This window comes from Ranitomeya imitator, chromosome 2 (genome assembly GCF_032444005.1).
Source record: "Ranitomeya imitator isolate aRanImi1 chromosome 2, aRanImi1.pri, whole genome shotgun sequence".
Taxonomy (NCBI): Eukaryota; Metazoa; Chordata; class Amphibia; order Anura; family Dendrobatidae; genus Ranitomeya; species Ranitomeya imitator.
The window spans coordinates 110,747,973-110,763,182 of record NC_091283.1 but is presented as its reverse complement, the minus strand read 5'-3'; the positions used below and the strand labels follow the sequence as shown (position 1 = coordinate 110,763,182).

Genomic DNA, 15,210 nt, shown 5'->3' with positions numbered 1-15,210 from the left:
TGCCCCCATTACAGACCCCACAGATCATACTTCCCCAACAGATATACCCCACACCACACGATCCCATGCAATACTAGTCTGTTCTTAAACCAGATCACTTACCCCAAATTATAGAGACCGCAGACCAGATGCCCCCAAATAAAGACCTCACAGACTACATACAAGCCCCCTAAATACAAACCACAGATTAGGCTACTTTCACACTTGCGTCGGTACGGGACGGTCGCCATGCGTCAGCCTGACCTACCGGCGCAAACTGAAAATAATGAACAACTGGGGCATCGGATGCAGTTTTACAACGCATCCGCTGCCCCATTCTAAGGTCTGGGGAGGAGGGGGCGAAGTTCTAGCCGTGCATGCGCGGTCGGAAATAGCGGACTCGACACACAAAAAAAGTTACATGTAACTTTTTTTGTGCCGAGGGTCCGCCAAAACACGACGCATCCGTCGCACGATGTGTGGTCATACGTTGCAATGCGTCGCTAATGCAAGTCTATGGAGAAAAAACGCATCCTGCGGGCACATTTGCGTGATGCGTTTTTTCTCCAGAACGACGCATTGTCACGTACGTCACACAACGCAAGTGTGAAAGTAGCCTAAGATGGCCCCTAATACAGACCTCAACAAATACAACCCTAGATTATTATTATTCATTTTTATAGCGCCATTTATTCCATGGCGCTTTACATGTGAATGGGGCAAATATAGACAAGTACAATAAACAGGAGTAAAACAAGGCACACACAAGTACAGAAGGAGAAAGGACCCTGCCCGCGAGGGCTCACAGTCTACAGATCAACCGACCTCCCCCCAAAAAAGACCCCCAGACCAGCCCCCTAATACAGATCCCCCTACAAATACAGAACCCCAGACCAACCCCCTAATACAGATCCACCTACAACTACAGACCCCCAGACCAACCCCCTAATACAGATCCCCCTACAAATAGACCCCCAGACCAACCCCCTAATACAGATCCCCCTACAAATACAGACCCCCAGACCAACCCCCTAATACAGATCCCCCTACAACTACAGACCCCCAGACCAACCCCCTAATACAGATCCTCACCGAAATACCGATCCCTGGACCAGATTACCCCAGACACCCACAACACACAGAGGCTACCTGATCCCCTTCCCCCAGAGACCATCTACAGAGCAGAGACAGCCCCAGACCAGATCCCTGAATCAGCACATAAGGATTGCGCCAAACATGTTCTCTTTGCTTTTTTCTCTTAATTTTTGGTGCTCAGAATGATTCCTTCCTCGGACAGACTGCACTGCCGAGGCCTGGCCCACCCCTGTTACACGCTGAGGGGCAGCAGTTTCCCGCCCCTGCGGAGCCATCACGTGTCCATCTGTGGCCCCGCCCACAGGGTGTGCCCTGGCTCAGTGAGTAGGCAGCATCCAGGACAGGAAGTGACGCAACTCTGGGCGGAGCCTCCCACGACGGAAGGTGATTATGGAGTCCACGACTGTCACTGTTGATAAATCCCACTGCCTCCTCGTCAGCACAGGCCCCGTTCCCCGGTGGCGGCCGCCCCACTACGCTCCTGCTCAGCGCCTGCGCTCCTCGGCTATGGCGCAGCTACAGGACTCCGCCCGACAGATCTGTTAGGTCCTATCACCATGGTGATTTTTCAGCCAATCAGCGCTTTTAGAGGCGTGGCCTAGAGTTGCACAGCCTCATAGTAATAAAGCTCGTTGACGCAAAGCACGCACAGCTTCCAAGATGGCGACGGCCAATGAAGGCGGTGGTGTGGCCGGTATAACGAAGGGGCACCTGAGCATCCCCGAGGCCGTGTTTGTGGTAGGACGGGTGTCGGGCTCCGTGCGGAGCGAGGCTGTGTCCGTACATGGCGGGGTGCTGCAGGGAGCCCTGTACGGGCACGTGTGGCCCGTACTGTCAGTGTTATGTGTCCTACAGACCCGGGCACTCTGCCCACAAGGCCTCGCCTCTCCCTGGGCGCATGGCTGCTGCGTACCCAGACACGGTCCGTCAGCCGGAGGCGCCTCCTAGCGGCTGGGGCTCTTGTTTACTGACCTGGTGTGACCCATGACGTCATAGGCCAGCTAGTCAGAAGAGCCTCAGGTGTCAGGTGGTCTCCTGCCCCATCCAGTGTGGGGTCCTGGGCAGAGAATAGCCGTGTGCCCACCTACCTGCTTCTGACTGCACCTGGTGCTGAGCGATCAGACGATCAAGTGACCAAAGTTCCCACGTCACACAGGTCCCCCCAGTAGCTACAGAAGGTGCGATGTGTTCTCTTAGGCCATGTGCACACGCTGCGGGTTTTGCTGTGGAGTTTCCCCTGCGTTTACAGTTCAATGTAAACGTATGGGGGAAAAAACCCGCTGTGCACATGCTGCGGAAAAAAACGCACAGAAACGCAGCGGTTTACAATCCGCAGCATGTCACTTCTTTTGTGCGTTTTCCGCAGCCGATTTACAACTGCCCTTATGGAAAACCGCAGTGGTAAATCCGCAGCGGTTTTCCACTGCGGATTTATCAAATCTGCTGGAATCCACTGCGGAAAAATCCACAGTGGACCCAGACTAGGTGTGCACATAGCCACACAGTTCAGGGACCCTTCTCCTGATCTAAAGCCCCTCTCACTCTGTGATGTAATATTACGCCATGTGACGGGCGTGTGGAGAATTCGGCCAGCAGCGACCAGAGCTAGGTGGGCAGACGACGAGCTGCTGAAGACCCCGTCTGCTGCCTGTTATAGAATGTACAGTATATGGTACAGTAGATAAAATGCCTGTACTGCAGCCAGACTAAAGAGTACAGTGAAAAGTAAAGTTAACAATATAAAAGGGGTGTCCCACCTAAATAGATAAATATTGTCGGACAGTTCTGTAATTGCAAACAATTTTGCACTTTTCTTCCCTTTTTTCTTTTTTTCAGGCCTTGCTTTATGTAATACAATATGCGGTAATATAAAGTGTAATTGAAAAGTATAACACACACAAACAATTCCCCATATTTCTGTCTCTAGAAAGTGTAAATAAAAGCCCAACTTATGGCTTTTGGAAGAAAACATAAAAAAGTTGTGAGGGTTAAAGATCTACTTTAAGGCTATGTGCACACTTTGCGGATTCCACTGCGGAATTTTCCGCAGCGGAATTCCAAAATCCGCAGTGAAAACCCGTCGCGGTTTCTTATGCGGATTTTCATCTGCATTTTCCTATTGGAGCAGGTGAAAATCCGCAGTAAAGAAGTGACATGCTGCGGAATGTAATCTGCTGCGTTTCCGCGCGGTTTTTTCCGCACCATGTGCACAGCGTTTTTTGTTGCCCATAGGTTTACATTGTACTGTAAACTCATATGGGAAACTGCTGCGGATCCGCAGCGGTCAAATCCACAAAGTGTGAACATAGCCTTCAGGAGGCTTGGACAATACAGTCTGTAAATGAAGGGCTAGTTGATCTCCTCGTGTGTAAACGCCCCGATGATCCACTGCTGGGGACGTGGTGCAGGATCCCCTGGCTTATAGCTAATAAATGGGTGACTCTTCTCCATGTGGTTTGGCTGAGCTGATGCCAGTCCTCCTGAGCCGGGGTCCCTTCACCCGACATCCATATACCCTTCCACTACAGATGGTTATGTGGAAAACGTCCCTTACGTAAGATAATGCAGATCCTCTGCCGTATTAGGTATGAGATGTCATTTGTTTTAGTCAATGTTAATACTATATATGCGTGCTCCTGTAGGAAGATGTGGATTCCTTTATGAAGAATTCTGGAAATGAGACGGCCGATGTAGTACTCAAGAGGCTAGACGAGCAGTACCAGAAATATAAGTTTATGGAATTAAACCTTTGTCAGAAGAAGAGGCGGTAAGTGCTCCCGCGAGGCTCGTACATCTGGTGTTCCGATCACTATAACACAGAACAAGACTTCTAAATGTGTGGTTTGTTTTTTTTTCTCTTTAGGCTGAAAAACCAGATCCCAGAAATTAAACAGACACTAGAAATTTTAAAGCACATGCAGAAGAAGAAGGTAATGTATCATTGCTCACTCTGTGTGTAACGATTATTATCGTAGGGTCTGTAGAATTTCTATGTGCGATTGTTGTACAATTCTATATTCAAAGTTCTGCTTCTGCCATGAGCTGCCAACTCTTCTTTTTCCATGGATTGAGTAGCAGACAGCTTGGCCGATCTCCAGCTTCTTTAATAGTTCATTCATATAGGAAGATTTTTGCGTATGTTCTAATTGGCTATTTTATAAGTGATTGCCACTCAGTAGAGGGCTGTGCAGACTTTATGTGGTCAGACCAGTCGTTAAAGGGCAAGTTTGCTCTCATTCAATGGTGCTCAGTGTTGTGCGCCCGCTGTCACAGTTCTTCAGTATTCTTGTGGGTGGGTGGTCACATGGCTGCGTGTATGTGAATTGCATAGTTAGTCACGTGCCGAGTGGTCTCTTCCAGCTTCTGTGAAGTGGAATGCGTCTAGTTGGCACATGACTGCAAGTGTACACATCGTATACATGTGTCAAGTGACTGCCCAATCGCATCAGGAATACTAAAGAAATTGTGACTGCATGCATACCGTCACAAAGTCAGTATTCGTAGTGAATCAAACTTTTATCCCAAGCCTGGACAGCTCCTTCAAAACATAAAGCATAGTTCAGATGACCAGTTTTCTTTTCTTTTTTTTTTTTTAACCACAGCTGTTGTAAAAAAAAAATTTATTTTTGTTTAGAAAAACTGAATAAATTAATGTAACACAGTTGGCATCCGAATGCAATTTTTATTTTTTTGGAAATAATAATACATGCCCATAGGCCATAATGGGTATTTGTGGGAAATCACAGAACACTGAGTGAATGGGGCCAAAGGCTGCGTTCACATCTTGTGGCCAGAAGAACCATAGCGGTTTTAAGCAAAAAAAACATGTGACTGTTTAGGTTTCAATCTATTCATCTCGCAGGTATGCCTTCTGCTTGACTGCCAGCTGACTGATCATTGGCTTGTGTGAAAGCTTTTAGCCTTAGGAGTCTTTTTATATTTGGTCCAAGAACTTTTACCAAAGGAAGAAGAGGATTGTGTATGTATTTATTTGCCTTGTAATTAATCACCTCATACTACACAGGGTACTACTGAACCAATGGAAACAAGGTTTTTGCTGGTGGATAATCTGTATTGTAAAGCATCAGTGCCGCCAACAGACAAAGTCTGCTTATGGCTTGGGGTGAGTGTAACTATTACATATATATTAATGCCAAGCGGAGGACTTTGTCATATCAATGTAATTTAGTTTTAATGACAAGCTATAACTGTTTACTTAATTGGAATCTGTCACCAGGTCTATGCCACTTTCTCTGAGTGTCAGAAACCCTGATTCCAGCAATGTCATTTACTAGGCTGCATGCTGTCATTTTGATAAAATTGCCATTTTATCTGCTGCAGATCTAGCAGAGCTCTGTATAACTCTGCCCCACCACTGATTGGCAGTTTTCTGTGTACACTGTTCATTGGCAGGAAGCTGCCAATCAGGGGTGAGGGCAGGGCTATACAGAGCTCATGAATATGGAGGCCTACATGGCAGCAGGTTTACTAGTCCTTTAGTGATAAATCTCCTGCTGATTAAATGGGGATTTTATCAAAACTACATCAAACAGCCCAGTAAGTGAGACATCAGGGTCTCTGTCTCTACATTATGCTGCTGTCAGATTATGTGCTAAAAGCCTGAAGAGATTCCCTTTTAGGCTATGTGCACACATCCGAAAAGTATGCAGAAATATCTTGAGAAAATCCTGAGGTTTTCTGCAGGAATTCTGCACGCGTTTTAATTGCGTATTTTGCGCGTTTTTTGTGCGGATTTTTTCATTATTTTTTTTTCCGGAGGTTCCCAATGCAATAATATAGTGGGAAATCCGCTTAACTCTTTTCTGAGGTTAAACGTACTATCCCGTCGAGGTGGGGTGGGCCTGTATGACCACCGACGGGATAGTACGTCCTATGCGATCAGCCGCGCTCACTGAGGTAGCGCGGCCAATCGCCGCCGGGTGTCAGCTGACTATTGCAGCTGACATCCGACACTGTGTGCCAGGAGCGGTCACGGACTGCCCCTGGCACATTAACCCCCGGATCATCTTTGATCGCAGTGTTTCGGCGGTATAGGGAAGCAACGCGCAGGGAGGGGGATCCCTGCGTGCTTCCCTGAGACCCTCGGAGCAACACGATGTGATCGCGTTGCTCCGAGGGTCTCCTACCTCCTTTTCCCTGCAGGCCCCAAATTTTGGTACCAAAATTGTGCTGATGTAAAGAAGACATGTGGGAAATGTTACTTATTAAGTGTTTTGTGTGACATATCTCTGTGATTTAAGGGCATAAAAATTCAAAGTTGGAAAATTGCAAAATTTTCAAAATTTTTGCCAAATTTCCAATTTTTTCCACAAATAAACGCATATCGAAGACATTTTACCACTATCATGAAGTACAATGTGTCACGAAAAAACAATGTCAGAATCATCAGGATCCGTTGAAGCGTTCCAGAGTTATAACCTCATAAAGGAACAGTAGTCAGAATTGTAAAAATTGGCCCGGTCATTAACGTGCAAACCACCCTTGGGGTAAAGGGGTTAAAATCCGCAAAATTAATGAACATGCTGCATATTTTTCCACATGTGTGGTTTTTTTTTTTGCGGGGGGGAAAAAAAAGCGACATGTGCACAAAAATTGCGGAAACCATTAAAAATGATGACATGCTTAATGTACGCGCAAAAAAACGCAAATAACCCGGAACGTGTGCACATTCCTTTAAATGGACCCTGTAACTACATTCATGCCACTTGACCCAAATGCAGCAGGAATCAGAACCTGTCTTGGCGATTTGCATCCAGGTATCAATGAAACACTGCAGTCTTTCAGAGAAAATTTTACTTTGAAACGACAGTTGGGGACTATAGGGAGAGACCGGACTAGTGTCGTAGGCCCCAGCCGACTTCCACTGTTCACTGTCGGGGAGGAGCTGGATGGGGACTTTTCTATAATATTATGTATAATATATATTTATTAAAGAAAAGTCCTCAACCGGCATCTCAGTTTTCTCACCTACAAAGAATGGAGAGGTCTGTAATTTTTATCGAGAAGAAAGAAAAGAAAGAAATGGCCAGCTTACCACCTCTGTGTGTAACAGCACGGACTCCAAGCGGACCACTTGAGTGTTGAATGGAAAAAAAGCAGGATGAGTCCACCTCATAAAAAAAATAAATGCTTGTCTTTATTCCAAATTCGTATAAAATAGTGACATGGCACCCATATGTGCAGCTACACGTTTCGAACACGAGCTGTGTTCTTTGTCAAAGCTCAATAATAAGCTCAGTAATTTTTATCGTAGGTACACTTCAACTGTGAGAGACAGAATCTTAAAAAAAAAAAACAGAAAATCATATTGTATGATTTTCACATAATTAATTTGCATTTTATTGCATGAAATCAGTATTTGATAAAATGGAAATACAGAACTTAATATTTGGTACAGAAACCTTTGTTTTCAACCAGAGGTCAGTTGTTTCCTGTAGTTCTGGTTCAAGTTTGCACACTCTGCAGCAGGGATTTTGGCCGACTCCTTCATACAGATTTTTTTAGATGTTTCTGGTCTGTCGCTTGTCAAAATTGAGTTTCAGCTTCCTCTAAAGATTTTCTATTGGGTTCAGGTCTGGAGACTGGCTGGGCCACTCCAGGATCTTGAAACGCTTCTTACGGAGCCACTCCTTAGTTGCTCTGGCTGTGTTTCGGGTTATTGTCATTCTGGAAGACCCAGCCAAGACCCATCTTCAATGCTCTTACTGATGGAAGGAGGTTGTTGGCCAAAATCTTACGATGCATGACCCCATCCATCTGCCCTTCAATACGGCGCAGTCGTCTCTCACCTTTGCAGAAAAGCACCCCCAAAGTATTTTTCCCCCACCATGCTTCACGGTTGGAACGGTGTTCTTTCTGTTGTACTCATCCTTCTTGCTCCAAAGACGGCAAGTAGAGTTGCTACTAAAAATTTCTATTTTGGTCTCATCTGACCACATGACCTTCTCCCAGGCCTCCTCTGGATCATACAGATAGTCATTGGCAAACTTCCAAGGGGCTGGACATGTGCTGGCATGAGCAGGGGAACCTTGTGTGCCATGCAGGATTATAATGCATAACTGCGTAGTGTTACTAACGGTGCTTAAGGTCGTTGTCCAGGTCCTCCTATGTAGTTTAGGGCTGATTCCTGACTTTTCTTAGAATCCTCCTTACCCCATGACGCAAGATCTTGTATGGAGCCCCAGACTGAGGAAAATTGACAGTCATACTGTGTTTCTACCATTTTCTAATAAATGTGCCAACAGTTGATGTCTTCTCACCATGCTGCTTGCCTATTGTCCTGTAGCCCATCCCAGCCTTGTGCAGGTCTACAATGTTGTCCCTTGTGTCCTTAGACGGCTCTTTTGGTCTTGGCCATGGTGGAAAGGTTGGAGTATGATTGTGTGTGGACAGGTGTTTTTTTTGTTCTTTTATACAGGTAAGGCAACGTTCAGACTAGCGTTGTGCGCCGCTGCGTCGGCGACACAACGCACGCAAAAACGCGGCAAAACGCACGCAAAAACGCTGCATTTTGCGACGCGTGCGTCGTTTTTTGCCGAAAATCGGACGCAAGAAAAATGCAACTTGTTGCGTTTTCTTGGTCCGACGCTTGCGGCAAAAAAGACGCATTTGTCGCAAAACGCAACAAACAAAAACGCATGCGTCCCCCATGTTAAACATAGGGGCGCATGACGCGTGCGTCGCCTGACGCACACTAGCACAACGCTAGTCTGAACGTAGCCTAATGAGTGCAGAGTAGGAGGGCTTCTTAAGGAAAAACTAACAGGTCTATGAGAGAGAGAATTTCTGTTGGTTGGTGATCAAATACTTATTTCATGCAATAAAATGCAATTTGATGATTTAAAAATCATACAAGGGGATTTTTTTTCAGTTTTTTTATTTTTAGGTTCAGCCCCTCACAGTTGGAGTGTACCTATGATAAATATTAGACCTCTCCATTCTTACACCATGCAAAGCTTCTATTTCTATGCAGTTTCTTATTTTGCAGATTAGAACTGAGAACCTGATTCTGATTTCATTTTTGAGCGTCTAGGAGGAGCCCAAATTGCTGCCTCGTATCCTGTGGTTACATTTCTCTAAACTCCTGAATGTTTTGGCCTTCATAAAGACAAATGTTAGTCATTTAAACATGGTGTCGGGTAAAAATGATGTTAAACTTAAAGGGACACTGTCACCTGAATTTGGAGGGAACAATCTTCAGCCATGGAGGCGGGGTTTTGGGTTTTTTGATTCACCCTTTCCTTACCCGCTGGCTGCATGCTGGCTGCAATATTGGATTGAAGTTCATTCTCTGTCCTCCGTAGTACATGCCTGCACAAGGTGCAATCTTGCCTTGTGCAGGCGTGTACTATGGAGGACATAGAATGAACTTCAATCCAATATTGCAGCCAGCATGCAGCCAGCGGGTAAGGAAAGGGTGAATCAAACACCCCAAAACCCCGCCTCCATGGCTGAAGATTGTTCCCTCCAAATTCAGGTGACAGTGTCCCTTTAAGTTTAATGGCTTATTAGGATTGGCTAGAATGTGTGAGAGGTAGAGGTCTTCATCCTCAGGGCCCCACCAGTAAGAAGAAAGAAAGGGCCGTGGGACTCTCCTCTGCAGTATCCAGTACAGTCCGTGCAGCGGACTATTCATTTGCTTTCGCCGATTACTACCCACATACATGGATGATGCCATGTCAGTACTGCTGTAAAGTTCAATGTGAATCTTGGCACTCAATAAGTGGAATAATGTTATTCGCTATTATGCAATCCAGAATATTGTAGATGTTTCAATCACAGACCTTCATCAGTACTGGACATAACACATGCCTATTAGTCAGACATGGACAATACCATATGTCATACTGTCCAAATAGGAAAATTGTAAAAACAAATGATCAACAATTCCTGACTCCCAACTCTGCGTCTACTTACCTTCTCTGTTTATTCCATCACTGTACATATATTTGTATGAGATGTTCTGCTATCACTGGGTTATACCTTGTCCTTTTCATCCACAGGCTTTTTCTTTTGCAAGTTTTTTTTTTTCAACTTTTAAACCCTAATGATTAGATGCTTCCTTTTTTTGCTTTGGTTCATCCCTAAAAATTTAGATTTTTGTTTGAATCTTATTTTTGGGTTCTTTATTTGATTTATTTTTTATTTTTCCCCCCAATTTTTCTATTTGGACACTGACCTATGGGTATTGTTCTTGTTTGACTCCAAGGTATGTTATTTCCAGTAAAGATGAAAGTCTGCGATTGAGACCGAAAGGTCTATAATATTCTGGATTGCATAATGCCTAATAAAATGATTCCACTTTTCAATTTATTGCATGTGAAGTTTCATATTGGATTGTATCACTGGATATTATCCTACTTGAGCACCAATTCAGCCAGAAGGGCTGTGGTTTTCCTTATTTATTTGGTCAGTACTGCTGTAAATGACCCAGAAATATTAATTTTAATGTTCGTCTTGTAAAGGTTAAACTCCATGTCTTGATCTTCTTAGAGGGAACATTGTAACCATCTCTTTGATTCCTAGGCCAATGTAATGCTTGAGTATGATATTGATGACGCTCAGGCTTTACTAGAAAAGAATTTGTCTGCAGCCACAAGAAGTCTTGAATCGACAGAAGAAGACCTAGACTTCCTCCGGGACCAGTTCACCACCACTGAAGTCAGTATCCTTCTCAAGGTGTTGTCATGCAAATTTGCTTCTCTTTACTGGTTCAATAGAAACCAAACACCAATATGTCTCAGTGATTGGCTGCAGTGGTGTTGCGCCCTGTCAAAGTGAGGTCATCAGTGTAGCCAAAACACTGAGTGTTGAGCAGCATTGGGTCGTGGAACCCAGGGAGGAGTGAGAACCGGTTTTTGTCTGTTTTAAATATTGAGGAGCATTTTATTTTTCTTAAAAAGAAAAAAAAATCCTTTTATAAGGCAACTATCCCATGATAAATGTATTACAGCTAGGTATCTGACCGCTGCCGATCATTAGAATAGGGACCACTTGTTTGGGTGGAGTCATAGTGCACGTACATTACCAATACTGTTCTCACTATGGGAGCACCACGACATTGCAAGTAATGGCTGCTAATGTACTTGAGTTGAAACATTCAATGTAATGCCACATGGCAGGGAAAATCCAAAACCTGCTGGATCTTTCTCTACAGGTTGCGACTGTACCAGCGAGAATTCAATGAGTATAAGCCGAGAATTTCAGCCCATATTTTTTTTTTTTTTTTTTTAGGCTGAAATTGCCCTTCTCGTCTTATACTCGAGTCATTCCTAGGAGGGGGAGGGGCAGCTGTGTAATAACGCTCACCTGCTCCTGGCGCGGTCCCTGCACATCCCTGGTTCCCGGGCGCCGGCAGCTTCTTCCTGTAGTGAGCAGTCACATGTTACCGCTCATTACAGTAATGAATATGGACTCCACTCCCATAGGGGTGGAGCCGCATATTCATTACTGTAATGAGCGGTACCATGTGACCGCTCACTAAAGGAAGAAGAAGCTGCCGGGAAATAGACGTGCAGGGACCGCGCCAGGAGCAGGTGAGTATAATGCAGTACGCGATATTCACAAGCTCCCCGTTCCTCTGCAGTGATGCTCAGGTCAGAGGGCGCGATGAGGCGATTATTGTGCGTGCCGTCCTCTGCCTGAACAGTCAGTGCAGAGGACGCGGAATACACAACGGCACCCTTCGGTGGAACGGGGAGCAGGTGAATATAGCAAGTGCTGGGGGCCTGAGAGGTGAGTATGTAATTTTTTATTTTTTTTTTTAATCGCAGCAACAGCATATGAGGCAAATGTCTGTATGGAGCATCTTATGGGGCCCATCATGAACTGTATGGAGCATTCAATATGGATATTCAAAAACATTTAACCTACTGATGTCTCAATTAATTTTACTTTTATTGGTATCTATTTTTTATTTTTGAAATTCACCGGTAGCTGCTGCATTTTTCACCCATGGCTTATACTCGAGTCATTAAGTTTTCCCAGTTTTTTGTGGCAAAATTGGGGGTCTAGGCTTATACTCGGGTCGGCTTATACTCGAGTATATACGGTAAGTTGCATGGGACTGTAATTCCTGGGTGTCATGTATGACATTTTAATTTTCTTAACATTTCCTTCCACTGCAAATATGTTGTGTGCAATATTGTTTTGGTTATGCAGATGCTTTTTTAAAGGAGGGAAAAAATATAACGTACTGAACAGGTGTGGAAAGAGTGCTACAAAGTAAGAATGCAAAAGTGTTAATAGTTTATTTTTATCAATTGAGAAAACCTAAAGTGAAATGTAAATCGAGTCACTTTGCTGTGAACGTTCTTTGCCTTCAATTCTTCTATAGCGCAACATCAGCTCACCACAAACCGCAGGCAATGTCTGTAGGATCCCTGCAATGGTGCGCAAATGTCTCCAAAAGATGAGGCAAGAGGTTAATCCAGCACCAACAAAATGTATATAAAAAGTCCAATTTATTTCAATCTATTTAAAAAGGATAATGTATACCTATGAATAAGGACTTTCTGTCCAAAACAAGTAAAGTTTCTATTTTTACTTATTTTTTGGAACCCCATTCCTTGCCATGGGTTTAAGTAAATTGGACTTTTCATGAACTTTGTTTGGTGCTGGATTAACTTTTTTTTTTTGCCTCATTCTTTCTCGTTTGTCGGAGACATCTGAGCACCATTGCTGGGATCCTACTGACCTCGCCTGCGGCTTGTGGTGAGCTGATGTTGCGCTGTACAAGAATTGAAGGCAAAGAGCGGTCATGGCAAGATGGCTTGATTTATAGACTTCATTTTGCATTTTGTTAATTGATTATTTTTAACACTTCTATATTTTTTTTAAGCATTATTTGCAGCAGTCTTTCATACCTGCCTAAAGCTTTTGCACGGCGCAGATATAGATGTGACCGTTGATTTCGGTGGTTCTACCACTCCTGAAGTGTATATTATGTGTTCCGTTAACAGAAATCATTGTTCTTTCTTTAACCCACGTTTCAGATATGGCTAGGGTTTATAACTGGGATGTAAAACGAAGAAACAAGGACGGCGTCTCTAAAAGTAAAGCATAGCTGTGCCTCTTTTAAATATTTCCAGACACGGATTGTTTTAGATAAACTCCCAGTTTTCATTTGGGCACTTGGGATGGACCTTTAGTTGTGGACCTGCCCTCCTCTCCCTTAAAGCAGGCACTTTTTCCTTACCTATTTATTCATATAGTCCCATTACATGCATGCCCCTTGTTTTATGCCGATCTAACAATGGCCGGAGAGGCATTATCGGCTGCTCCTGTGCCCTCCTAAGCGTGATAACATGTACATAAGCTGCAGAAAACTATCCACACGTCTTGTATACTGAACACTTGGAGAGTGCTAATAAAATAAATCCACTAAGTGCCACCTGGTTTGCTGGACTGTGATCATTGTTACAAACAGGCCTGTTCCGATGTGATTCACTTTCTAGTGTGATGTTACCAAAAACGTATTTCATTTGGATCTGGGAAGCGAACAGTTTTAAATAAATGCACTATTGTGACCTGTCGATGGCCGCCTGGGACAGTCTGATTTCATTTGTTTCATTCTTATTTGGTGTAATCCATAAATGTAATATTCAAAGAAATATGGCTGACATGCGTATTCTTCTCTCGTACAGGATCAGTCCGGCGTTAGCTGCATTGTCTGAATACAAGGCCTGCAATTCTGTATGCTTTACAGGTAGAGGGAACCTGCCATTAGATTCATGCTGCCCGAACCACTGGCTGTACAATTGGAGCAAGATGTTTGAGGCTATGTGTCCACGTTGCGGATTTTTCCACTTAGTTTTTAAAAAATCTGCAGGTAAAATGCACCGTTTTACCTGCGTTTTTGTGCGGATTTCACCAGCGTTTTTACACCTGCGGATTCCTATAATGGAATAGGTGTAAAAAGCTGCGGATTCCGCGCAAAGAATTGACATGCTGCGGAAAATAAACCGCTGCGTTTCCACGTGGAATTTTCCGCAGCATTGGCACTGCGGATTTGGTTTTCTCCGCAGCCAAATCCGCAACGTGTGCATAGGCCCTAACTGTGAGAAGACAAACTTTGCGAATCCAGCTGGGGAATTTAGGAAGCGACCTGATTTGTCTGATGGAGGTCCTGCCCGGTTTCATCCTTCCCCAGTTCATTGACAGGTCTTTTTTGATGAGACACATGAGAGAAAGCTGCCAATCCTCTGGGACAGAGAGAAGTCTTTTAGAAAGTGTCCCTAATGAGCTCTCTCCCTAAATCCCTGAAACTATTGACTGATTCCATTTAGAAAGCAAAGTCTTGGTAGATATTCCCAATTCTCACAAGTCTTGAATCCTTTTTGTTGAGCAGCTAAGAGGCTTACAGGGGTATTCTCATCTCCAAGATGGAATCCCAATATGTAGTAGGTGTAATAATATTGGCAAACAACACAAATAAGAAATGTAGTATAGTTCTTCGGATTCTCTGTCGCTACCCCATATCCATGGGTTAGACCACTAGCACCTACCTGTCACTGTGAGTGGTTGTAGCCATGGATACCTAAGGTACTGCAATGCCCTGCACATGGGGGAATCAGGAGAACTGTACATTTCTGCCTTCTCCGGGACGCAGTCTCTTCTCAGTGTTGTCACAGCGTTGCAGACTGTCCGGGTCATGCTGAGCTCTCCGTGACATGAAAGTGGCTTTTACAGTTTAAGTCTGTGGAGCGTCACATTGTGGCCAGATAGAGTTGCATTGTAAAAAAGACTTCGGGCTCACACAGTGATCCGAAGAGGAGGAGAACGGCGCTGGATACCGGAGAAGACGGGAGGTGAACATATTAACACTCACACTACATTATATAGACAGATTATAAGGAAAAAAAAATCTTCATTGGAGGGCTTCTATAATGCATTCAGATCCGTTGCTCATGTCTTTTTACCAATTTTCAGATAAATATTTAAAGATCCTGATGCAAACAAGCGTACTGTGTGGCTAATTGTCATTATATATTGCGAGGAATGAACTAGATTATCCACAAAGTAACTAATTAGGCTCTTTCCTGCACTTTACTTGTTTTGATCATTTATTTTTTTTTAAAGTCCATTGAAGAAGCATATTGGATTTTAGACCTGAGA

At 44.2% G+C, this 15,210-nt stretch overlaps 1 protein-coding gene across 1 annotated transcript; it reads left to right on the top strand.

The window, feature by feature from the left end:
• The first annotated feature begins 1,666 nt into the window (after positions 1-1,666).
• Positions 1,667-13,628, top strand: VBP1 (VHL binding protein 1). Its single transcript, XM_069747153.1, has 6 exons — positions 1,667-1,812; positions 3,717-3,841; positions 3,938-4,004; positions 5,099-5,197; positions 10,621-10,759; positions 13,089-13,628. The coding sequence occupies exons 1-6, from the start codon at positions 1,735-1,737 to the stop codon at positions 13,157-13,159; spliced, it is 579 nt and encodes a 192-aa protein (XP_069603254.1). The 5' UTR covers positions 1,667-1,734; the 3' UTR covers positions 13,160-13,628.
• The last annotated feature ends 1,582 nt before the right edge of the window (positions 13,629-15,210 follow it).

Coding starts and splice junctions, on each gene's coding strand:
- VBP1 (XM_069747153.1), top strand. CDS start 1,735: ATGGCGACGGCCAATGAAGGCGGTGGTGTGGCCGGTATAACGAAGGGG. Junction 1,813..3,716: donor TCCCCGAGGCCGTGTTTGTG/GTAGGACGGGTG, acceptor GTGCTCCTGTAG/GAAGATGTGGATTCCTTTAT. Junction 3,842..3,937: donor CTTTGTCAGAAGAAGAGGCG/GTAAGTGCTCCC, acceptor TTTTCTCTTTAG/GCTGAAAAACCAGATCCCAG.